General features: G+C 44.9%; 1 protein-coding gene across 1 annotated transcript; it reads right to left on the reverse strand.

Annotated features, from left to right (window-relative positions):
• Positions 1–1,651: 1,651 nt before the first annotated feature.
• Positions 1,652–25,325, reverse strand: Oseg6 (intraflagellar transport protein Oseg6). The gene is made up of 22 exons (XM_028317918.1): positions 24,655–25,325; positions 24,342–24,499; positions 23,591–23,815; positions 23,170–23,380; positions 22,519–22,799; positions 21,804–22,063; positions 16,589–16,809; positions 15,918–16,040; positions 15,285–15,484; positions 13,969–14,169; positions 12,262–12,473; positions 11,034–11,121; positions 10,661–10,867; positions 9,457–9,692; positions 8,561–9,209; positions 8,274–8,382; positions 6,462–6,611; positions 4,548–4,641; positions 3,910–4,019; positions 3,274–3,441; positions 1,949–2,025; positions 1,652–1,869 (listed from the first exon to the last, which is right to left on the reverse strand). The coding sequence occupies exons 1-22, from the start codon at positions 24,667–24,669 to the stop codon at positions 1,758–1,760; spliced, it is 4,107 nt and encodes a 1,368-aa protein (XP_028173719.1). The 5' UTR covers positions 24,670–25,325; the 3' UTR covers positions 1,652–1,757.
• Positions 25,326–25,364: the final 39 nt, after the last annotated feature.

The following is a 25,364-nucleotide window of genomic DNA, read 5'->3' on the forward strand; positions in this document are numbered from 1 at the left end:
CTATATTGTAGGCGGCGACGAGATAACACCAATATTCACTTTTTTTACGACTCATTACAAATTTTGTATATTAAAATTAGTAAAGGTTAGACGCTGCGAATTTATAGATTTTCCAGGTGATATTCGTGAAAGGTTGACGCCGACCGGGCCCCTGTTGACGGTGTTCCGCACACTTGCCGCGTTTGATTTGTACTAGGGAAGAAGTTCATACATTTTCAGAACTTGAAAATACTATGTTTAACTTGAATCTGAGTACAATAGTACTTTGCTTTTTTCTTGATTTTCATGTATATTCTTATGAAGAATTCACGCTTGTTTCTACGAAAGTAAAACTTGACCTTTTCTTCAGTTACCCACACTTTTGTGTTGCTTACTTTCGATCCCTGTAGCACCTCGCGAATAGCGTCAACAGCGGCCCGGGAGACGACTCGGTACCTCGCCTTGAAACGAACACTGCCTAAGGTCATGTAAGAGCCTAATTAGATAGAATTCGAGATCCGCGCAGCCCTCCTTTATTTTCCGCCCGCGGGCGAACCGTTTTCGACTCGATAGCAATAGAAGAGGATATTATAATGATAACACCGAACTTTAATATAATTCCTTTCTATGTTAATATTAAAATCCTAGCGAATTATAGAGATGAGTCGAGTCGACCGAATAGTGTGTCGACCCTAGCCTTCACTGTATTATTAGCACAATGAAATTATTTCTATTATTATTGAATGTATTATTTTGTTATAATCGTCTTGTCATTATTTTAAGTTGTATAAATGTAATGTCAACTTAAGGCATAGCTAGGTAGTAGTAATTATATTAGGGCAATATTTGATTCTTAGTAGAGTAACAGACGGCAGTGGGTACAGTGGAGTCTCAGAGGGACACACGCGCTCGACACTCGATCTTGCCGGCCGGTCAACTAATCCGGCTCGAAGGACCAGGTGTCGAGAGCGTGCGGAAAGTCGACTCACACCGAAATTTTGTATAATAAATACCATTGTGTTTTGCGTTTCATTTGAATCTCAGTATCGAACGTGTAACTACAACTTGGTATACTTTCAAATGAAAAATTAAATGTTTCATCACTACAATTTTAGTTTTTCTTATATTCCTACATAAATATTAATTAATAAAATGCATTTACATTTTAACTTTTTATTTAAATTTCAATATTATTACTAAATAAAAATAAATGCCATTTTGTACACAAGTACAATTCTTAAAGTAAATTAAAATTACTTACATGCTAAAGGCTCGGATTAATTTACCTACTTCGTTATTAAAACACATAATTCATAATTGTCAATCAAACTAAAGATCTATTCCACAATGCATGCAATACTTGCAAACACACACAGCCAAAGCAAAAGAGGACATTACAACGCTATTTATGAGGAATTTTGTAAATAAAATTTTACACCGCGCTTATTTAAAATTCATTCATTGCGACTTTCAAAGTAAGTAACATATTAATTCCTAATAAAACACTTGCAAAATACTTAACAAGAACAGGTACTTAAATTCATTAAAATAATGTACGTTTACTCAATTATTACGAACATTAACTATATTTATTAAGGATAACTAACCTTGATTTAAATAAAGCGTATTTTCAAAATACAATGTCACACTTATCGTTAGTATTTATCAGTCAATAAAAAACACGTGTTGTACTAACCTTGTGTTACTGGCGATAACACATATTAATCCACTAGGACGGAATCGATCACAATCGGTACATAATCGTTGAATTGTAAACCTTACTCGTTGGTGTTAAGGTCTAGGTACAGTGCCACGTCGTCGATCTTCACAAGTCGACGGTAGTCAACATTTTCGCCGCACATGGGACACTTTCCTTCTTCATGTAGTATCCTAAAAATATATCGTAATTAAAATAAAACTATTTGAAAATTGCCATTTGTCAAGAATTAAAAACATTTTACCAACTTACTCTTTGAATTCAGCATAAATCGCTGGAAAATCACACTCCGGGCACGCTGTTAAGTCATCTTTCACAATATGGAGCCCCTGAAAATTAAGAAAATATTTAATACTTAGCCAGAAAATAAGTTAAATAAGTAAGTTAAAAGTTGGTAACTGAACTAGCGAATATTACTATTAGAACTGGCAACACTGCCCTATGGCCAAAACAAAACATTTTCTGCGTTATGTGGGTAGGAAATTAGGAATCAAACAAAAGTAACAGTCTTAGCAATAGTAAGTTGCGCGTCTCGCTGTGAGTGGGTTAATTTATGATATCGGTAGTGTGTTTCGTTCTGTTATTAGGTGAATCTATGGATACACAATTAAAACAGAGGCAGGCTTCTGGTCAAGTCAGCTAGTGAAGCAAGTGGCGACTCACACTGCGGGAACAACGTGTGAGCGGAAGGTGAGTGGCTTCTAGAATAATCTATGAGTATGTAGACTTAAAGAGAGAAAGTAGTTTACTTTCTCTTCGCAACAGGCGCGTTGCACTATGATCACAGCGCGGCTGCTTATTGTGACTTTCAGAATGATTGGGTATGTAGATATTCACAGAAGCCAGACAGAAGAGCAGGTTCGCTTCGCAATGGGTACACCTCAACCAACTCAACGATAACGAACAGCGCGTGGTACTTTGATCACAGCGTGGACTGACTCACAGGCAGGCCTAGTATGATCCCCTAGGTATTGCAGATTATTACAGATACTTACCGAAGCGAGACAAAAGGGTAGGTCGTCTGGCAGCGGGTGCTTCTCAACTCAGCTATGGGTAAAGGTGCATCGCACTGCAGACAGGGCACGGCTAACTCCTCGACTTAAAGAAAGGCATAGTAAACTTACGGAAGCGAGACAGAAAGGCAGATCGGCTTCGCATCGGGTACACCTCAGTTCAGCTATGGGTAGCGGCGCGTCGCACTGCGGACAGGGCCGGCTAAGTCCTTGATTAACGGCGTCTAGAAAGATCTGTTCGTATATAGACTTAACGAAAGGGATAGTAAACTTACAGAAGCGAGACAGAAAGGCAGATCGGCTTCGTAACGGGTACACCTCAGTTCAGCTATGGCTAGAGGCGCGTCGCACTGCAGACAGGGCACGGCTAACTCCTCGATTGGCGAGCGTCTAGATAGATCTGTGGGTATGTAGATTTAAAGAAAGGGATAGTAAACTTACGGAAGCGAGACAGATAGGCAGATCGGCTTCGCAACGGGTACACCTCAGTTCAGCGATAGGTAGCGGCGCTTCGCACAATGGTGGTGGACTTCTAGAATAATCTGTGGCTGTGTAGAAACTTACAGAAGCTAGACAGAAGGGCAGGTCGGCTTCGCAGCGAGTACACCTCAACTCAGCGATTGGTAGCGGCGCATCGCACTGCGGACACGGCGCGGCCGGCTCGGCCGGCGGGTTGTCTCGCGGCGCGTGACGCACCACGGATTCTATCTTTTTGCTGTATTTTGGGTCGATCTGGGGATTTGGAATTGGTACTCGTATGTGACTTCGATGATCTATAGACTAGTTCAATGTAACGTCTTTCTCAATTGAGCATACGCAGAGGGGCATGTACTAAGGGCACCAAGATGGAAGATGCCTGCTCGTGAAAAAAATAATAACACAACAACGTGCGATCAACCTAAACACTTGCCAGGCTAGAACCCCGTCAAATGAGGGTTTTCGCGTATGAAAGATCCGCTAGATGGCGGGACGTGGATGTGGGGTCTGACTGCTGCGTGATTGGTGGATTTTTACATATCTGTCAATTTCATGTCAAAAATAATCAATCATGCAGCATTTGGACCTCGCGTCTACGTATTGCCATCTGGCGGATTTTTCATACGCGAAAACCCTCATTGAAAGTCCGACCCTAGTTAACTTATGTAAACATTTACAACCAGAAAGTTTATTTTACAAACTGTTAGTTTTTAAGCAACATACTTGCGAGCGGTATTCCGGCTGCATAAGGATCCGGGCCCATTGGTGCGCCTGGTGCTTGAGGCCGGCGCGGCTGCACTCGATCACGGCCGACGTCAAAATTGACACTTGATCTAGGATAATAGGAAATTGATACTTTGGCATCAATGTCCTTGTTGTAACCAGGGATGTTATGGATATCCGTAACCGTAACTTTCGGATATCCGAAAAAAAAATCCGAAACCGTAACCGTAACCGATTCAAAAGTTTCGGATAGTTTCGGATGTAGGCAGTTTAAATTGTTTTTTGTATAGGTAGCATTATATGTTAAGGCATAACAGCCTGATTTACCTTTATAATGCCATCTAGTATCCATTTTTATTTTTTTATTCGATGTAAAGTGTGCGGCCATGAATGAACCGTGTTGGACAACTATTGCAAATTGCATTCTAAAGCATTAAACCGGTATAATATTATTCCGATATCCGTAACCGTATCCATAACCGAAACTACATATCCTTAACATCCCTGGTTGGAACAGTATTTCCGTGCATTGCAAAACTAAGAAGGAACAATTTAATATCAATTTGACACACATTGATGCTTTGCGTAACCGAAACTATCCTTCTTTATGAAACAGAATGTAAATTGATGAATCTTACGTTGCTGTGTCGGGAAGAAAGAGATGTCAGCGGCTGTTCTCAGCAACAGTCTTGCTGCCAAGTCGTGCCGGCTGCGCTTGACGTGCGTGCGTACCTGCATCATGTTAGTGTGATATCGTGTTTTAAAACGAGCTACAACTGAATCAAAGATCTTAGAGCTAAAATTGAATGTTGATGAATTTTGGTAAAAAACTTGATGATGGAATTCCATGTATTTTGGGATCTTTTCATGCTTGTCATTGCGGACACAGACAAATGTCACAGTGATAGGTTGCACACTGTATGCAGTTACAATAATTCAAAAACTGCATCTAAGCTGCAGTTGTAGTGTAGTGAAGTGTAGTGTAGTATGTTGTAACGTAGCGTAGCGCACTGTGGTGTAGTGTAACATATCATCATAGTGTAGTGCTGTGTAGTGTAGCGTAGTGTAGTGTAGCGTAGTGTATTGTAGCGTAGCGTAGTGTAGTTTAGTGTAATGTAGCGTAGTGTAGTTTAGTGTAATGTAGCGTAGTGTTGCGTATCGTAGTGTAGCGTAATATAGCGTAGCCTAAAGCCCGGTCTGTGAGCACGTAGAATTTTGTCCAATGACCCCAAGCTACCCATCCTTATCGCTCGCACGTAATTAAATTGCTGTCGCGACTGTGCGACGGACGCTCGCAGTGAGTGTGCGCGACAGCAACATAATTACGCGCGAGTGATAAGGTTGGGTAGCTTGGGGTCATTGGACAAAATTCTACGTGCTCACGGACCAGACTATAGCATAGCTCATAAAATAGCCCCCCTTAATTTTTATTTATTGTCCGTGGTGCATAATCTTTTCTTAAAGGTTTTAAACCTTTTTTTTTTGTCACCTGTCATCCGCTTTGCAATGGAGGGAAGTCGAACCTTAATTTCGAACTCCTCCTATGTTCTTCTGATTAATTTCGTTGCGGGTCCAATGACAGTTTAACTTTCCCCCGGGACAAACTTAACCTTAATTGGTTGGGTTTTTGTGGCGGTCAAGCTGTAGATCCTGGCTACACAGGAGTTGCAGTGGTGGGAACGAGAGGTGGGAATAGTCCCGTACACTCACTGCGGGCGCGCGTCACACAGTCGCGACAGCAATTTAATTACGTACGAGCGATAAGGATGGGTAGCTTGGGGTCATTGGACAAAATTCTACGTGCTCACGGACCAGGCTTTAGTAGCTTCCAGGAGCTCGCAGCCAGATACGCGATGACCGTGGACGAGCCGTACTTACTTGAAGGTTGGTTACGTTACATGCTACGTTACGTGCTACATGGCAGGTGAGTAGTAGCCTAGCATAGCGTAGTCAGAGTAAATACAAATGAGTAGGTCATCTTCATAGAAACGCACAGGCGCGGTTTGTATGTGAGCGCGCCAATACGTATGCGGCGCGCACGCACACACTGACAAAATTTAGCGGGGATTAGCGGGGAACCAGTCGTGGTTGCGTCGAATTTTGTCAGTGTGTGCGTGCGCGCCGCATACGTATATTGGCGCGCTCGGTGCGTTTCTATGAAGATGACCTCGTCGTTTCAGCCGAAAGACGTCCACAGCTGGACAAAGGCCTCCCCCAAGGATTTCCACAAAGACCGGTCCTGCGCCGCTTGCATCCAGGTACTTCCCGCGACCTTCACCAGATCGTCGGTCCACCTAGTGGGAGGCCTGCCCACGCTACGTCTTCCAGCTCGTGGTCGCCACTCAAGAACTTTCCTGCCCCAGCGGCCATCAGCTCTTCGAGCTATGTGCCCCGCCCACTGCCACTTGATTTTAGCGATTCTGCGGGCTATGTCAGTCACTCTGTTTCTCCTACGGATCTCCTCATTTCTGATTCGATCACGCAGGGAAACTCCGAGCATAGCACAGAAGATGACCTACTCATTTGTATTTACTCTAGCGTAGTGCACTGACCAGCGCATACGAGTGTAGCAGCGCGAGCGCGCGACGCATGTCTCTCGGCACGGGCAGGCGGCGCGCGCGCAACGCCGCACACATGCCGCGCACCACGTCGCGCGCCTCGCGGTAGCGGCCCGCGCGGCACTCGCCGCCGCAGATTATCACCTGCGGACAATACACCTCGGATTTAACTTCCATCCTACTAATCCTACTTCTTACTATCTTACTAATATTATAAAGGCGAAAGTTTGGATGTCATGATGTCTGGATGTTTGTTACTCTTTCACGCAAAAACTACTGAACCGATTTTGATGAAACTTTACAGTAAGGGAGAGTCCGCTAATTTGGACCAGTTTTTTTCAATCCCATTTTACACATAGTTTTCTTTTGTTTTTGCCAATGTCCATGGTATATAATAAAAGATACATTATACAACTTACTATTTCATAAGTATTAATTAACATGATTGTTGTATATTTAGCACAAATCAACAAAGTACGAGTTCAGAGCTTCGGTCCAATTTAGCCAACCGGTTCGATAATTTGTACCACAGGGTTACTAAATTGGATTTCAATAAATTTCAAGCCTTTAAAAAAACTATGGCAAAATATTATACGATACATTCTTAACAAATTAGGAAACGAAGAGGAACAGTAGTTAATAACATAGGCAATCGATATTGTTTTACACGTTATCACGATTTTGAGTACAAGTTTTGTAATTTCAATTATCGTAACGCACACTTGTACCTAATCTACTTTGCCAGTCTTTTGCTTTCATTTATTGTTAGTCAAACATAACTACGCTATTATAACTTCAAAATATGATTTACTAAAAAAAAATTTCAAAATCCTTTGGTAAAGTTCCATACAACTTGATGTGGTACAATTTAGCCGACTAGGTGATAGTGCTTTTAAAAAATCGGTAAAAAATATAGCTTATAAATACCGAAAAATGTTTCAAATAATTGTAATCCACACTAATTTACGCTTCTAAATAATATATTAGAAACACCCTGTGATTAAATTTAACAAAATTACAAACTAAACATGTATTGTCAAAAGTTACTTGAAAACAATGAAAAAATACTTTTCAAAATAAAACACACGTGTTTGTTGTCACGGCAAAAACCACATGGCCGATATTAATTGATTTTAGTTGTGTATCGCTGAGTGTTGCAATTACAGACCTTCAATAAATACTTTACGAAATATGAGGGTGGTACAATTTACCCGGCGGTACAATATACCGAACTCTCCCCTAATATTGTTTATAACTTATTAGCGATAACTTGTTTAAATCTTATAACTAATATTTTCAATGTATCGCTGTTGGTTTCTATAAAATAAATAAATAAATAAATAAATAACCCAGATTAACATATAGGCTATAATTTATGACGATATATGACAAATAAATATCAATAAATAAACAAGACGTCTAAAAAGCGCCATCTATCGTCAGTGGTTAAAATCTACAGCGCTGGACAAACTACTGTTTTTGACATTCGTAAATATTCATGCCGTGAAACGCCATCTATGAACATTATATCTAACGGGGGTAAAACGAAGTCCACGCGTACGAAGCTACGAAGCCACAATTGCCTCAATTCACTCTGAAATGGCTGGTTCGCGCCGACGCGATACTACACGAACCGTCGTTGTTTTCTTTTCTATCAATTCACATCATCATCATTTCAGCGACAGGACGTCCACTGCTGAACATAGGCCTCCCCCAATGACTTTCACATCACACGGTTGGTAGCGGCCTACATTCAGCGCCTTCCTCCAAATTTTCAACAACGTCTCACAAAGTGAGGTCTCTTACCGCAGTTTTTGCCGCCTCGGTAAACTGCCTTTTCGCCATGTAAAGCCGAAACAGGTGACGAGGCTCCCGCGGCGTGCCGTCCGTCTCTCCCAAGAGGAACTCTATCAATCTGCAAGATAAGCAATGCTATATAGCACCAACTAATGATAAACTTTTTTGCGATTAAATTCCAAATTGATACGCGTACAACATCAAATTGTGGTCACAATAAATAGTCACAGAATATTGTACTGAATGAATAAGGAAAGAAGTAACAATATCAACCATTACCATTAAAGAAAAATTACCTTCGCGTCAACCTTTCATCGTCACTCGCCGCAGCCGCGTCAATGGCCACGCTGATCGCCTCATTTTCTTCCTCCTCCGACCCTCCAGCCTTCAGCAAATGCGACATCGCTTTACTATACTCCCCCGCATGAAAATAAAACTTCCCCGCTAGCAAATGTCTCTTCTCCCCTTCAAAATGCAACGCCAAGCTCTTGAAATCCTCCGGCCTTGCTTGCGAAGTCTGTATAAGTATTTCCCCGTACAAATGCAGCTTCCCATTCTTTCGTGCCAGTTGAAACGCTTCATCGTAGCATAGGGACATCACTAAGAATCTTATAGCCGATGAGGGATCGTCGCTGTTCTGGAAATAGTTGGCCACCATTTTGGCGCCCTGCACCGATTTTGTTTCTTGCACTAAGTTCACTGCTTCATCGATATCATCTAGCTTATCTAGATTCAAACGTATCGCAGACTCGTAATCTTGGGCTTTTAGATACGACTTCAAAGCGTCGGTATATCTGCCTTCCGCCTCTTTGGCTTTTGCGTATTGGATGTGGATGCTGGGGGAGTTAATTTTGGGCAACAAAGCTTCGACCTTCAGCCAGGATTTGAGCTTGATGTATAAAGAGGCAGCCTTTTCGGTGTTGCCGGCGTGATCATACAGTGCAGCTGAAATGTTTGTCATAAGTTAACACATATTTACTACCTCACTTTAACTTTGACACAAACGTCAAAAATCTGTCAAACTCCATACAAAAACCACCGGTTATCGTTATAGTTACGGTCATACTAAGGTGGTGCAACTCAGCCTAAAAGTCGATAGTACACTAAACTGAGTATTTTTGTTGAAAAATAGCTTATTACAACTACATAAAACACAAATTAGCTTGAGCAAAGCCCTGAATTTACCACTTACCCGCATGACTATACTGCTTTTCGTCCTCAAGCAACTGAGCGCAGTCTTTCAACAGCATGACGTCACTGGCATGTTTCATGGCCACCGTCACGCCGCGCGCTACGTCACCACATCGCACGGACATGCGAGCGATACCGGCCTCGCATTTAGCGTTGTGCTCGCAACCTTTGGGCTCGTCTACATTCGTGTTGATTAGGGCCTTCTCATAGTTCGCTAGGGCTTCGTGGTAGTCCGCTCTGAGGGTTGAAAATTATAAAAAAATATGAGAAAAGGAAATAATATTTTCGTAGTGACGTCACGCGCCACGTCACCGCAGCGAACTGACATGCGCGCGATACCGGCCTCGCATTTAGCGTTGTGCTCGCGAACTTTGGGCTCGTCTACGTTCGTGGTAATTAGGGCCTTCTCATAGTTCGCTAGGGCTTCGTGGTAGTCCGCTCTGAGGGTTGAAAATGATAAGAAATATGAGAAAAGGATCTAATATTTTCCTAGTGACGTCACGCGCCACGTCACCGCAGCGAACTGACATGCGAGCGATACCAGCCTCGCATTTAGCGTTGTGCTCGCGAACTTTGGGCTCGTCTACGTTCGTGGTGATTAGGGCCTTCTCGTAGTTCGCTAGGGCTCCGTGGTAGTCCGGTCTGAGGGTTGAAAATGATAAAAAATATGAGAAAAGGAAATAATATTTTCGTAATGACGTCACGCGCTACGTCACCGCAGCGAACTGACATGCGCGAGATACCGGCCTCGCATTTAGCGTTGTGCTCGCTCGTCTGTGTTCGTGGAGATTAGAGCCTTCTCGTAGTTCGCTAGGGCTTCGTGGTAGTCCGCTCTGTAGTTTGAGAAATAAGAAAAATAAAATAAGAAAAGGCATATAATGTTTGCACTTGGAGATGTCTTAGCGGAGCTATTATTATTTTCTTCTTCCCTTCTCACACTCTACATTAACATTAGTCGGCGGCTGCACAGACTCGTTTCTGAAAATTAATTTCAAGGTCAAAAGATATTGAAGCAAACGACATCTTCTAGCGATAGCGATAGCTTCTTTAGTAACACCACGCCCTCACACAGTCTCTTCTGGCGGCGTGGAGCTCTAGGGCATACTTAGCGGCCGTGACGTCACTCCCGCTGGATTCCAGTCATAATACCGCTGCGTCTCCTTTTGGAACTCTACTAGAATGAACATTGTCTAAGTAACACGTACGTGAGCTCAAGATGATTAGCCTGGTGTAACAATATCGCCGGCAGCCGGGCCGGACAAGCCCGAGCGGCGATGGCAGCCGCCCTGGCCCAGTCTCCTCTTGCCGCGTGGAGCTCTAGGGCGTATTTAGCGGCGGTGACGTCACTTCCGCTGGATTCTAGCCAGCGAGCCGCTGCATCGCCTTTGCCGAGGCAAGCGGATAGCACGCCGCTAGAATGAAGATTGTCTTTGAACAAGTGAAGATAAATGAACGCAAATACACGTGAATGCATGGGGCCAAATAACGCAAAGAAGACATCCAAGTCTTTTTACACAAGCGAAGACATTTTCTCCAATAACGACGTGCAACTTTTTATTATAAAGATACGAGAATTACCACAATATCGGCAGGTCTTCAATATGAGAAGCGTCTTCTAAGGCCCACACCATTGCCACGTCGCTCAGCCGAGTGTACACTCGAATTGCTATAACAAAGATGGTTCTTAAGAATGCATGATATAAAAACAAATGGAATTTAGAAGTAATTCTCATGTGTCACTCTGAATCTTAAAAGGGAAACAACTTATTTATTTATTTAACTGGTGATATATTTTCCAAAACAGCCAGGTCTCGCCGAAATACCGCAGCAGCAGCAGTTTCTCCGCGTGGCGGCGCTGCAATTGACCACCACTGTGTCTCTCGAGGGACACTAGTGTCTCTCAATGGACACTAGTGCCTCACAATGGACACTAGTGCCTCATAATGGACACTAGTGCCTCTCAATGGACTCTAGTGCCTCTCAATGGACTCTAGTGCCTCTCAATGGACACTAGTGACTCTCAATGGACACTAGTGTCTCGCTGGATACACTCACCGAACTCCACGTTCAAGGCAGCCACGGCCGCTTCCCCCATGGTCCGCCAGAGTGCAGGCTCGTCCACGACGTCACAGAACAGCCAGGCCTCGCTGAAACGCCGCAGCAGAAGTAGCTTCTCGTGGCGCCTCTGGTTGGCCGCCACTGTCTCTCGAAGGGTCTCTTAATGGACACTAGTGTCTCTCAATGGACACTAGTGTGTCTCAATGGACATTAGTGTCTCTCAATGGGCATTAGTGTCTCTCTGGGGACACTGCATCTCACTAGTCTCGCTGGAGACACTGGTCTCATTAGGGACACTCACCAAAATCCACGTTCAAGTCAGCTACAGCTGCTTCTCCCATGGTCCGCCATAGGGCAGGTTCTTCCACGGCGTCACGAATAACCAAGCTTCGCTGAAGCGTCGCAACAGAAGTAGCTTCTCCACGCGGCGCCGCTGTGTCTCTCAAGAGACACTAGTGACTCTCAATAGACGCTAGTGTCTCTCAAGGAACCCTAGTGTCACGCTAGGAACACTCACCAAACTCGACGTTCAAGTCAGCCACGGCCGCCTCGCCTTAGTCCGCCAGAGGGCAGGCTCATCTACGGCGTCGCAGAACAGCCAAGCTTCGCTGAAGCGCCGCAGCAGAAGTAGCTTCTCCACGTGGCGCCGCTGGTTGGCCAGCTGCTGTGTCTCTCAAGAGACACTAGTGACTCTCAATAGACGCTAGTGTCTTTCAAGGAACCCTAGTGTGACGCTAGGAACACTCACCAAACTCCACGTTTAAGTCAGCCACGGCCGCTTCCCCCATGGTCCGCCAGAGGGCAGGCTCGTCTACGGCGTCACAAAACAACCAAGCTTCGCTGAAGCGCCGCAGCAAAAGCAGTTTCTCGACGTGGCGCCTCTGGTTGGCCAGCCGTTTCTCGCCGTCCGCGTCCGCTAGCCCGCTTGTACTGTGGCTCTCGAGGGATACTTTGGTCACACTGTGGAACGATAGGGTACTTGATACTTATGGTATTCCAAGACAAAACTTCTCTAATAGAAGTGTCGAAGGCAGCTATGCAAACGATGTTACGAGAAAATAGATAGCAACGATGTCCACTTTAATCTCGCCAGGCCGCGCTAGTATGGTTGGTTGCAAGTCAAGCAAACGTCAAGCATATTTTTGACGCTATTTTGATGACTATCTATGCACATGGCGAAACGCAAAGAATCAATAAGAAAAAATGTTAATTCCCGAATGGAAACAACGCATTTGCAAGCGAAAGCTTCAATAACCTAACCAACCAAGTTTCAATGACAATAATGGTTGAATAACTGTTAGTGTCGCAAGAGCTACTTAGAGTTTGCTAAGGATAAATATGTCTCTACAGAGAGCTGCTATAGGATGAAATGTCAAATAGACAAAGGAGAGAGATCGAGACTCACTTCCCACCGCTAGCGTAGCAACACACATCTCTAGAGAACAGTATCAGCGGTATCTGAGTGGCCAATGGCCTAATTCACGTATTTTGACGGTCAAGATCTCGTTGACGTTCAGAAGTCATCCCATTGAAAAACAGTTCTAAATCCGTATTCACAAGGATCATTTTGATAGAACGATTACTCGATAGGATCGCAACTCAGTGTTTTGTTGTCGTTGAAGTTTTGTTACGTGAATAAGGCTACAGTACTGTGGTGGTGGCCACGAAGTCCACGTGCGAGCCGTTGATGGAGTTAGCGGCGTAGTAGTACGTCTCGATGGCCTCGTCGCGTCCAAATACTAATAGTTCGAACAGATCATATACAGGGTGGCCAAAACAGTGAGGTCTAAAAGAAAAATTTAGATTCCTTACATCAAGGTGTACCTAAATCACCCCCATGTATATAATACGATTGTGTNATCTATCCAGTTACTGCTCTAAATCTGTTCTACGTAATGTAAACTTAGAGGATTCCCAATATTAATTCACTCTAAGAAAGTCAAAAACATGTAACAGAATCTCCGACTTACCACTTTAGTGGACCGATTACAGGAAATAGTGGCCCATTAAGTACATGTTTTTTTGTATTATTATAAATGTTTAGGAAACGGCGCAGTTTTTAAAATGGTTTTGGACCTATGGAAGTTCTTTTTTTTGCTTAAACTTTAAGGTTGAAAATTTGATAGTGTTCTGATAAAAGCATAATTTTAATGTTTCTAGCAAAACTTTTGTATCTTGAATCAAAGATAGGAAGGTAATTATTTTTTTCAAACATCTGCAATTAATAACAAATCTGTCGAAAAAAAGAAATCTGAGAAAAGTCACCCCAAAAAAAAGATAAAAATGTTTAAAGCCTACTAGGTCACAAAATTTTAAAATATCACAAAATTAACTCTATCTCCTAAACTAAGCACAATCGTATTACATACATGGGGGTGATTTAGGTACACCTTGATGTAAGGAATCTAAATTTTTCTTTTAGACCTCACTGTTTTGGCCACCCTGTAGAACTCACTTCCCGCCGCTTGCGTAGCAATACACATCCCCCGAGAACAGTATCAGCGGTATTTGCGAGGCCAGTACTGTGGTGGTGGCCACGAAGTCCACGTGCGAGCCGTTGATGGAGTTAGCGGCGTAGTAGTACGTCTCGATGGCCTCGTCGCGGTGCGCAGCGAACACGTTGCGGTCTGATAGGCAGATGTCCCAGATCACGCCTCTGGAATGGTGGAGTTATTTGTTTAGATGCGGTAGAATTGGGGAAATAGTCAAGTAACGTTACACCAAAATCACGTCCCTGTGAATTTATTTTTAGATACATGCTAAATTATCCATAAGTGCACGCGCACACTACGATAATGACGTACCCCGCGCTTCCCTCGACCAAAAATTGGCGAGGCGCGTCTTCGTGGCGTGGATAAAAAGATCTATTATGTAAATTTTACACTTTTTGATGAACTGTATTATATGTACTTTGTACTCACAACATACGGATGGGTTTTCCAATTCAATCGACTCAGCCGCTGATTACGCAGCACATCCCAGCTATTATGACTCTGCTGGGCTCGTCTCACCTGAGGTCGGCGGGCCCGGCGCGCGGCACGGCGCACAGGTCGTCCGCCGCCGGGCAGACACGTGCAGGCGGGGTCGTCCGCCGTCAAGCGCGAGCAGTCACCTGAGGTCGGCGGGCCCGGCGCACAGGTCGTCCGCCGCCGGGCAGACACGTGCAGGCGGGGTCGTCCGCCGTCAAGCGCGAGCAGTCACCTGAGGTCGGCGGGCCCGGCGCACAGGTCGTCCGCCGCCGGGCAGACACGTGCAGGCGGGGTCGTCCGCCGTCAAGCGCGAGCAGTCACCTGAGGTCGGCGGGCCCGGCGCACAGGTCGTCCGCCGCCGGGCAGACACGTGCAGGCGGGGTCGTCCGCCGTCAGACGCGAGCAGTCACCTGAGGTCGGCGGGCCCGGCGCGCGGCACGGCGCACAGGTCGTCCGCCGCCGGGCAGACACGTGCAGGCGGGGTCGTCCGCCGTCAAGCGCGAGCAGTCACCTGAGGTCGGCGGGCCCGGCGCACAGGTCGTCCGCCGCCGGGCAGACACGTGCAGGCGGGGTCGTCCGCCGTCAGACGCGAGCAGTCACCTGAGGTCGGCGGGCCCGGCGCGCGGCACGGCGCACAGGTCGTCCGCCGCCGGGCAGACACGTGCAGGCGGGGTCGTCCGCCGTCAGACGCGAGCAGTCACCTGAGGTCGGCGGGCCCGGCGCGCGGCACGGCGCACAGGTCGTCCGCCGCCGGGCAGACACGTGCAGGCGGGGTCGTCCGCCGTCAGACGCGAGCAGTCACCTGAGGTCGGCGGGCCCGGCGCGCGGCACGGCGCACAGGTCGTCCGCCGCCGGGCAGTACACGTGGAGGCGGCGCCGCTCGTCCGCCACGCAGGCGCGCGCGCCGCCGATGTCGCAGTATAGCGCCAGCACGCCGCAGCTGTGCCGGTAGCGGACGGACGTCCGCCATTCTTCAACGCCAAAATACTCGATGTGACCTTGCTGGAATTCAACATACAATAGCGATTTTAAAACCCACAACTCATTTATTTTAGAAGAACCATGGTTCCCCTTCCCCTATGTCTTAAGTGGGCCTTTATAGCCCAGCCCAACTTAAGCTTAGGGTTTCTTTCAGATCTCTGCAGCCCGCCCTTTAGGAGAACACCATGTAAGTAATTTAGTGAATAAACCAAAAAGAGAAATATCGAAACCATAATCTGTATAAAAAAATCTCATAAAAGCTCATTTTATTTTTGCAAGTAGGCTTTTAAACAACACTTTACACGTTCTAGTATTGACCCTACCACTGCTTCGGGACAATAAATGGGCCAGTGGTGAGAAGAAGCAGCGCAAAAAACTCAGTCACACTACACTTTGTCAAGTATTATGTGAGCTGTAAGAGTGTATTGTGTCAGTGTAACGGTAGTTTACTTACATCAGTAACAAAAATGAAGAAGTCACTGGTAAGGTGTATGTCGACGATTTTCGCGGGCTGCATATGTGGCTCCGGGAATAACAGCGCTTCCCGCTCCGGCTGCGTCGGGTCTGGAGAATCAATCTGTAAAAAGAAAAATTTTTTTTTAAGTTTTCGACAGGAGCAGAGGCTTCTTCCACAATCATGTAGCCTGTAACGTAACCAACTTGGGCTATACTTATAGCATGCAGCAACACATTACTACCATTTTTTAACTTTTCGACACATAGCAGAATAATTTACCACAATACCTTACCCTGCTGCAACGTAACCAACTAGTTAACCGCCTCTGTGGGCTAGCGGTAAGACCACCTGCTTCAGACGCAGAGGTCCCGGGTTCGATTCCCAGTGGGGGCAGATTTTTCTGTACGGTTTGATTGGTGGTAGGGCTTGTTCTAAGTCCGCCTGGCTAGCTACCACCATCTTACCTAAGTCTGTCGCCAAAACAACAATGTTAACAGCATTATTGTGTTCCGGCAGTTAGAGGTAAGATAGCCAGTTCCTCCGTGGTTGAGGATTCCGGATGAAGCTCACTTCCACCTTCGGCCTGATGGTCACTTACCATCAGGTGAGATACAGGCCAAGAGCTTCCTCGTTGTGGATAAAAATAAAACAAAAAGTATTATACTCACAGCATGCAGCATAGCCCGTCCCTGGAACAAGGCAGCAGCGTAGTCCCCTGCCACCCGTATAGCGTCCACCGGGCCAGGGTACTGTCTTCTGGACGCAGTGCCGCCGGCCAGGGGATAGAACCAAGCGTGGACCCCGCTTACACAGCACACGTGGGCCCCGCCTAAGGCTAGTAGGGTTGGCTCGGTCGGCAGAGCGTATGTTGCTAAGGCTGTGGGCTCCGCTGGAATGTGAATAAGTTTATTTTTTATTTATTTATTTATTAGGTATACAGGGTGTTTGGTAAATGGGTATATGAGCCGACACTAGCCCATGTTAACGTGGGCATATAAATGGTATGGTGAAGTCATAAATTTGATATCATCGTTTTAATTTTTTTTAATTATCATACAAAATAAATTTTATAAAATCCGATTTGTATGAAAATTAAAATAATTAAAATGAAGCGCCGCGTGCAAGGCCGGTAGACTCGCCACGTACACGCTAAGACGAGATTAACTGCTTAAGACTCGCCCTTATTTACTGGCTCGGACTCGTCCCCTACAGCGATGCACTGGTACACAGTAGCCTCAGTGAGGCTGGTCAGCGTCAGCAGGCTGGTTCCATGCGCCGCGTGCAAGGCCCGTAGACTCGCCACGTACACACTAAGACGACGCCACTGCCTTCAGGAACTTACCCTTGTTGACTGGCTCAGATTCATCTCCCACAGCGATGCACTGGTAGACAGTAGCCTCAGTGAGGCTGGTCAACGTCAACAAACGGGTCCCATGCGCCGCGTGCAAGGCCGGTAGACTCGCCACGTACACGCTAAAACGACGCCACTGCCTTCAGGAACTCACCCTTATTTACTGGTTCCGACTCATCTCCTATAGCGATGCACTGGTACACAGTAGCCTCAGTGAGGCTGGTCAGCGTCAGCAGGCGGGTTCCATGCGCCGCGTGCAAGGCCCGTAGACTCGCCACGTACACACTAAGACGACGCCACTGCCTTCAGAAACTCACCCTTATTGACTGGCTCGGATTCATCTCTCACAGCGATGCACTGGTAGACAGTAGCCTCAGTGAGGCTGGTCAGCGTCAGTAGGCGGGTTCCATGCGCCGCGTGCAACGCCGGTAGACTGGCCACGTCACACTGAGACGGACCCTGATGCCTTGACCTTTTTTATTTATTTTTTGTTTGTAGGTGCGCGTGTAACGCTCGGAACAATATGGGATGAACTAAATTGTCGAATCGCGCGCAATCAATCATTCGATTGCACAAACCGGTTTTGCGGGCGTCGAGACACTCAACAACGCGTAACAATGTCACTCTTTACGAATATTACACATTAACACAATTACTACACACACACCTATACAAACAGTTTTATCTTTTTATTAGTATTCTTTTCATTAGTATTCTTAATAAACGTAGTCATATCATCCTTACCGATTTCCCGCCTTTTGTATTTATCTGTGCACTAATATTACTATTTATGTATGTTTATCTAGACAATTTTGTGCAGCTTTTTTATTTTTTATTTTATTTTACCAATGGTCCGTGACCCTCACTCGGCATGGGGCACACTGAAAACCAGCGCCGTGGCCTTCGTCACCGTGGGCCACGGCATATGCTGAGTGGGGTCCCGTTGCAGTGGGCATCTGGTTGGTGAATGGGTGGCACTGCTCAGTTTACTCTTGTTTTTATTTTTTCTTCTTTTATTATTATGTGCCACTGTCATGTCTATGTAATTGCCTGTATTTGTGTGATGTCCACTGTAATAAATGTATCTTTCTTTCTTTCTTTCTTTCTGATGCCTTCAGAAACTCATCCTTATTGACTGGCTCGGACTCATCTCCCACGGCGATACACTGGTAGACAGTAAACTCAGTGAGGCTGGTGAGCGTCAACAGAAGGGTGCCTTGCGCCGCGTGCAAGGTTGGCAGACTGGCCACGTACACACTAAGACGAGCCCCCGCTATCTTACTGCTTTAGGAACTCACCCTTATTTACTGGTTCCGACTCATCTCCCATAGCAATGCACTGGTACACAGTAGCCTCGGTGAGGCTGGTCAGCGTCAACAAACGGGTGCCATGCGCCGCGTGCAAGGCCGGCAGACTGGCTACATACACGCTAAGACGGGCCCTGATGCCTTCAGGCACTCACCTTTATTTACTGGTTCCGACTCATCTCCCACAGCGATGCACTGGTACACAGTAGCCTCAGTGAGGCTGGTCAGCGTTAACAAACGGGTGCCTTACGCCGCGTGCAAGGCTGGTAGGCTGGCCACGTACACGCTAAGACTAGCGGCCGCTTCCTTACTGCTTTAGGAACTCACCTTTATTAACTGGCTCGGATTCATCTCCCACAGCGATGCACTGATACACAGTAGCCTCAGTGAGGCTGGTCAATGTCAGCAGCCGCGTCCCATGTGCCGCGTGCAAGGCCGGTAGACTCGCTACATATACGCTAAGACTAGCGGCCGCTTCCTTACTGCTTTAGGAACTCACCCTTATTAGACTAAGAGCTAGTGAACGCCAGACCTACGTTATTTTATAAAGGCTGAAAGTTTGCCAGCGCATGCTCCCAACATAGCTAAGAACCATGGCCAAACATGAAGTTTGGGTAATGGTGGCTTTGGCAGACAGACGGTACTAAAGGTGTGTAAAATACCAACTTAATTACGTCAAAGTATAAAGGCTGATTTTTTGATATTTCCTTCAAAATGATATTAGAAATGACGTCATTCATTGACAGACACCTACCATGGTGGAATCCCTTAGCCAGACACCTTAAAGTTCATGAAAATGTAGTCCTACTTACGTCATACTATAAAAGCTGATATTTACATAAAATATTTGAACCATCATTTGATGAAGTTTCCTCATCAGCCAGACACTTCTGATGGTTCCTTCGCCTTGCCAGACAGCTTTTAGGGTGGCTGAAAGTGCGAACACGAGGCACTATAAATATTGTTTTTTGTACTTTTTCTTAAGTTACTCAAGTATTTTGAGTCTGTAAATCATCATCTCATGTTGATGAGCTGATGATGGAAGGTAAGTACAACTCCTCAAAGCTTAAGAGTTGGAGGACAATTCTTTAACCAGTATATTTATGTATAGTTTCTAAAGTTATTTGGGTGTTTGCATCAGCTAGTCATCATCCCATGTTGATGGAAGGTACAACTCCTTAACGCTTAGAAGTTGTAGGATAATTCACGTCATGCTCCCCGGCGGAACTACTTTTGATTTAACTAGTGTAAGTTTCTAAATCTATGAAATGTCTATAAGATTCTAGTCCTATTTTTAAACAAACTATGTCTCAGGTTTCGCCGTATTTTGTTATTGAAAGTGGTTGCGCTGCAGAGTATCCTTCCAGCGAAACCATCACGATATATCTATTACTATGCATAGTATAATCAAATTTATAGTATCAAATAATTATATAACAATTCTATATTGAATTAGGACCCCCAAATCCTCACTAGAATTTATATACACGGAAAATGTGGTGCCACAAATTTTCTCTTCGAAATAGTTGCTAAACGCCTAGAGTAAAGTTCTTAGCAACATTAGCATTAACATAGGTAATGCTAATGTTGCTAAGAACTTTACTCTAGGCAACTTTCAGAGGTAATCACTTCAAAATTAGGGATTGCCTACCTAAGCCTTAAGAAGTTGACTTACCTTCCGTCATCAGCTCATCAACATAATATGATGATTTACAGACTCAAATACTTGAGTAACTTAAGAAAAAGTACAAAATACAATATTTATTTCGCACTTTCAGCCACCCTAAAAGCTGTCTGGCAAGGCGAAGGAACCATCAGAAGTGTCTGGCTGATGAGGAAACTTCATCAAATGATGGTTCAAATTTTTTATGTAAATATCAGCTTTTATAGTATGACGTAAGTAGGACTACATTTTCATGAACTTTAAGGTGTCTGGCTAAGGGATTCCACCATGGTAGGTGTCTGTCAATGAATGACGTCATTTCTAATAACATTTTGAAGGAAATATAAAAAAATCAGCCTTTATACTTTGACGTAATTAAGTTGGTATTTTACACACCTTTAGTACCGTCTGTCTGCCAAAGCCACCATTACCCAAACTTCATGTTTGGCCATGGTTCTTAGCTATGTTGGGAGCATGCGCTGACAAACTTTCAGCCTTTATAAAATAACGTAGGTCTGGCGTTCACTAGCTCTTAGTCTATATTGACTGGCTCGGATTCATCTCCCACAGCTATGCACTGGTACACAGTAGCCTCAGTAAGGCTGGTCAATGTCAACAGACGGGTCCCATGCGCCGCGTGCAAGGCCGGCAGACTGGCTACATATACGCTAAGACGCGCGCGGCCCGCAGCCGCTAGCAAGCGCGCGTCGCTACTCCAGCCGCAACGCTCGGCGCCGCCGGCGGGAGACTCTGTGCCGACCACTTCGCCGCTGTTCCATACTGAGATTACTGACCCTTGTTGACTGGCTTCGACTCATCTCCCACAGCTATGCATTGGTACACAGTAGCCTCGGTGAGACTGGTCAGCGTCAGTAATCAAGTGCCGTGCGCCGCGTATAAGGCCGGCAGGCTAGGCTGGCCACGTACACACTAAGACGACGCCACTGCCTTCAGGAACTTACCCTTGTTGACTGGCTCAGATTCATCTTCCACGGCGATGCACTGGTAGACAGTAGCCTCAATGAGGCTGATCAGCGTCAACAGTCGGGTGCCGTGCGCCGCGTGCAAGGCCGGCAGACTTGCCACGTACACGCTAAGACGAGCCCCCGCTATCTTACTGCTTTAGGAACTCACCTTTATTTACTGGCTCGGACTCGTCCCCTACAGCGATACACTGGTACACAGTAGCCTCAGTGAGGCTGGTCAATGTCAACAAACGGGTCCCATGCGCCGCGTGCAAGGCTGGCAGATTGGCTACATATACGCTAAGACGCGCGCGGCCCGCAGCCGCTAGCAAGCGCGCGTCGCTACTCCAGCCGCAACGCTCGGCGCCGCCGGCGGGAGACACTGTGCCGACAACTTTGCCGCTGTTCCATACTGAGATTACTGACCCTTGTTGACTGGCTTCGACTCATCTCCCACAGCAATACACTGGTAGACAGTAGCCTCGGTGAGGCTGGTCAGCGTCAGTAGGCGGGTCCCATGCGCCGCGTGCAAGGCCGGCAGACTGGCCACGTCACGCTGAGACAAGCCCCCGCTATCTTACTGCTTTAGGAACTCACCTTTATTTACTGGCTCCGACTCATCTCCCACTGCTATGCACTGGTACACAGTAGCCTCAGTGAGGCTGGTCAATGTCAACAGACGGGTGCCGTGCGCCGCGTGCAAGGCCGGCAGACTGGCTACATATACGCTAAGACGCGCGCGGCCCGCAGCCGCTAGCAAGCGCGCGTCGCTACTCCAGCCGCAACGCTCGGCGCCGCCGGCGGGAGACACTGTGCCGACCACTTCGCCGCTGTTCCACACTGAGATTAGTTTTAATCTGAAAATAAGAATAATTCATGAACATCATTTAGGCCATTTATGCCCGTTTTCACTATCAATTATTATTTTTTTTAATTAATTAAATTTTTAAGTGACCCCTATAGTAGGTAACACAATATCAGGAATTTTGTTTTCATAGGGGTCACTTAAAAATTGGGGATTGATGGTGAAAACGGGCAATAGTCTCCACCCTCTTCAGTTGAATGGAGGATAGAGTCTAAACTCGCTGCACAGACCAGAGGCCTGAATTTCGCATATTTCTTCTTCCTAAGGCAGGAAGAATGAGGAATGGATCATTATGGAAAATTTTTTGACCTCTGGATAGAGATATTATTTGGTAATAATGTGTTCTGAGTTCGACTATTTTATTGAAACCAGAACACATTTAAGTTATTTCAATTTGATGAGGGGAGAAAGTGGAATGGAACTAAGGTAGTATAAAAATAAACTTACTGCCCATCCCCACAAGAAGCAGCTTGCCCATTGCATATCGCCACATCAGTCAGGTTTTCCTTATGGTTTTTCACTTGGAACAGTTCTTCGCCGACTTCCTTGATATGCGTAGATATCGCTATGATGAACCCAGCACTGAATCCGATCAGTATGTAGCCGTCGCCATACCACTTGTAGGATACTATGGACCCGTAGCGCTGTTGGAACGCTAGCTCGATTGGGTTTTCAGGATTGAGTAGGTTGTATAAATATAAGGTGCGTTTTCCGACCACTAGGCTTATCTAGAACAGAAAATAAGGTTTTGAAACCTTAGGTAGGGTCTGGCTGTAAATCAGTATGAACATTGTATGAAAGTGAGCGCATTACACCGATTTGGTATCGGCCGATGCTTCATACAAATTAGAATCGGGCCCAACTATCGGCCGACTAAAAGTCGGTGGTCTGCGCCTAGGCTTAATCTAAGCAAACTTGTGAGTATATGTAAAACCTGGTCCGTGAGCGTGTCCAATGACCCCAAGCTACCCATTCTTATCGCTCGCGCGTAATAAGGATGGGTAGCTTGGGGTCGTTGGACAAAATTGTACGTGCTCACGGACCAGGCTTTACTAGGTAATATCAATTTATAAATAAAAAATTAAGTAGAAAACCAACTGTATTTTCTCCTGCTACTCTTTCATCAGTTTTCATTTCCGAAAACTGCAAGTCATTTGGAGCATCCCGGAGGGAAATCATCCGCAAGGTGTCGCCATCCGAGTTGTTTATCGACAAATTCTTGTCCTCTGAAGCCAAAACCAAAATGCTGTCCTTGTTCCAAGCAGCGCATGTAATTTTCTTGGTGTGTTTCCCTATTATTGGTATACGCCTGAAAATAAAGAAATTGGGGTTTCTTCATTTTTTGACATAATATGTTTGGATTTTTCCTGTAGGTAAATGCTGCTAAGAAAACCCAGCATAAAGTTTATAGAATTAGAAAATAGATAAAGGAAAATAGGATTAAATAATATTGTGAAATAGTATTCATGACTAATGATGACCAGATGACTTGATGAGTCAGATAAAAATGAACACCTACTTTGTAGTGTGATGATTGTACAAAGCCAAGTTTCCTTTTTGTGTTCCAATAGCCAGCAAGGGCTCCCCATATGCCCACGCAAGGCAGGACGGTGGTTCTCGGAGTCCTGTCTCTATATTCATCCGTTTGTTGGCATGGCACTCCCATAGAAGTACAGAGTTGCTGTTTGGAGTAATTACTGCCAAGTAATCTCCATCGTTATCCCATTCCATGCCCGCACATAGTCTGAAAATGGAAACATTGCCAAATTATAGAAAGCTAGCAGACTGCCCCAGGTTCACACGGTTAGATACAGGTATTTACAAAATTATAAATTAAAACAACAGATTTATGTTGATCAGAAAAGAAATATGATTCTAATGGTGAAAGAAGTTTCAGTGTAGTAGTTTCGGAGCCTATTAATTACAAACATATAAAAATACATACAAATCTTTCTTCTTTATAATACAGAGAAGATGAAGAAAACTGTTTTCAGTTATGAGGATTAAATAACTTTCTATTCATTTATCAAGGTAATTAAATTCTGTTAGAATATGACTATTTCAGATTAAGCCTGGGTTGCACCACCTTACTTAAACTATAACTTCAATTCTGTCAAACTCCATTCAAAAAGACCGGTTAAAGTTATAGTTACAGTTAAAGTTAAGGTGATGCAGCTTAGCCTAAGAAATAGAAGGTAGAGAACAAGGACTAGGAGTAACAAGGACTTAACTGGCTGTTTATTTTTAGGAAGAACTATTATAATACCTACCCCTGTAACTTAATCCTCTCTAAAAGCTGCCCCGTCCTATCGTGTATGGCCACAGTGGCATCGGTCCCAGTTGTAGCTAGCAAAGAGCGAGACTCTCCCTTCTGCCACAGAAAATACAGCTCTCCCAATCCATGGGGCTGCTCTATTGTGTACAGCAACTTAGGAAAACAAGATTATTGATTATAAATAGATTTCAAATATATAAAAAATATACTAAACTAAAGCTAAATGACTTCAAAAGTGTTTGTCTCACTGAGACTGAAGCTAGTATTTTGTACTTTTCAAACTTTGAAGTTAAAAAAAAAAAACTTACTTTGGGCGAAGTCATGTTGTTAATTTTTTATTTGTTCCAATTTGCTTATTTACGTGAATACCATTGTCTTAAGTATCTATTTGTTGATGTTTTGTTATCATAGAAAAAAATCTGGATATTCCTGTACCAAATAAAACCGGTTGCTCAGCAACACTCAGCAACAAACAAAAATAAGCATAGTGATGCAGACTTGTTATAAAGGTATCGATAGTGCTATGTACGAAAGTAGGTGAAACTGCTCAAATGCATCAATAAGCCTACATGCCTGCCACTTTCAACGGGCCCCGATTGCGCTAAATATTTACAACTACAACGCGACTAGACGACGAACGAAAATCACAAATTCGTATCGCGGTGTCGCTTTGACAGCTAGTTCAAACGAAAACAAAACGTAACTGCTTCTTTGTGTAAAAGCTGAAAGAAAGCTACTTTTTCTCAAACTCAAGTCAAACGCCTTCACGAACATTAATTGCTGAGTTTTAGTGAAAAGATGTTCGGACTTTTGTTGGAAAGTGATTAAATCCGTTGTTTCGTCTTTGTTTGCGCGTGAAGTGTGAACTTTACGGTGATACCAAATTTGCACCTCAGCTGGAATGAAAAACGGAGCGCAACTGGTGAAGAAGCGCCTATGAATTGGAGACGTTAAAAATTAGCGCAATCGGGGCACTGGTCGTGCTATTTAGATCATATAACCTAAAAAAGTTTACTGT

The sequence above is a fragment of the Ostrinia furnacalis genome, unplaced genomic scaffold (genome assembly GCF_004193835.3).
Source record: "Ostrinia furnacalis isolate ACB-3 unplaced genomic scaffold, ASM419383v2 OfSCF0389, whole genome shotgun sequence".
NCBI lineage: Eukaryota > Metazoa > Arthropoda > Insecta > Lepidoptera > Crambidae > Ostrinia > Ostrinia furnacalis.

What these genes read in the sequence shown, in the direction of transcription:
- Oseg6 (XM_028317918.1), bottom strand. An exon ending in GAGAGGATTAAGTTACAGGG is followed by an intron (nt 23,816 to 24,341) that starts GTAGGTATTATA and finishes TTCCATTTTCAG; the next exon opens with ACTATGTGCGGGCATGGAAT. An exon ending in AGCCGGAATACCGCTCGCAA is followed by an intron (nt 3,442 to 3,909) that starts GTATGTTGCTTA and finishes CCAAATCCCCAG; the next exon opens with ATCGACCCAAAATACAGCAA.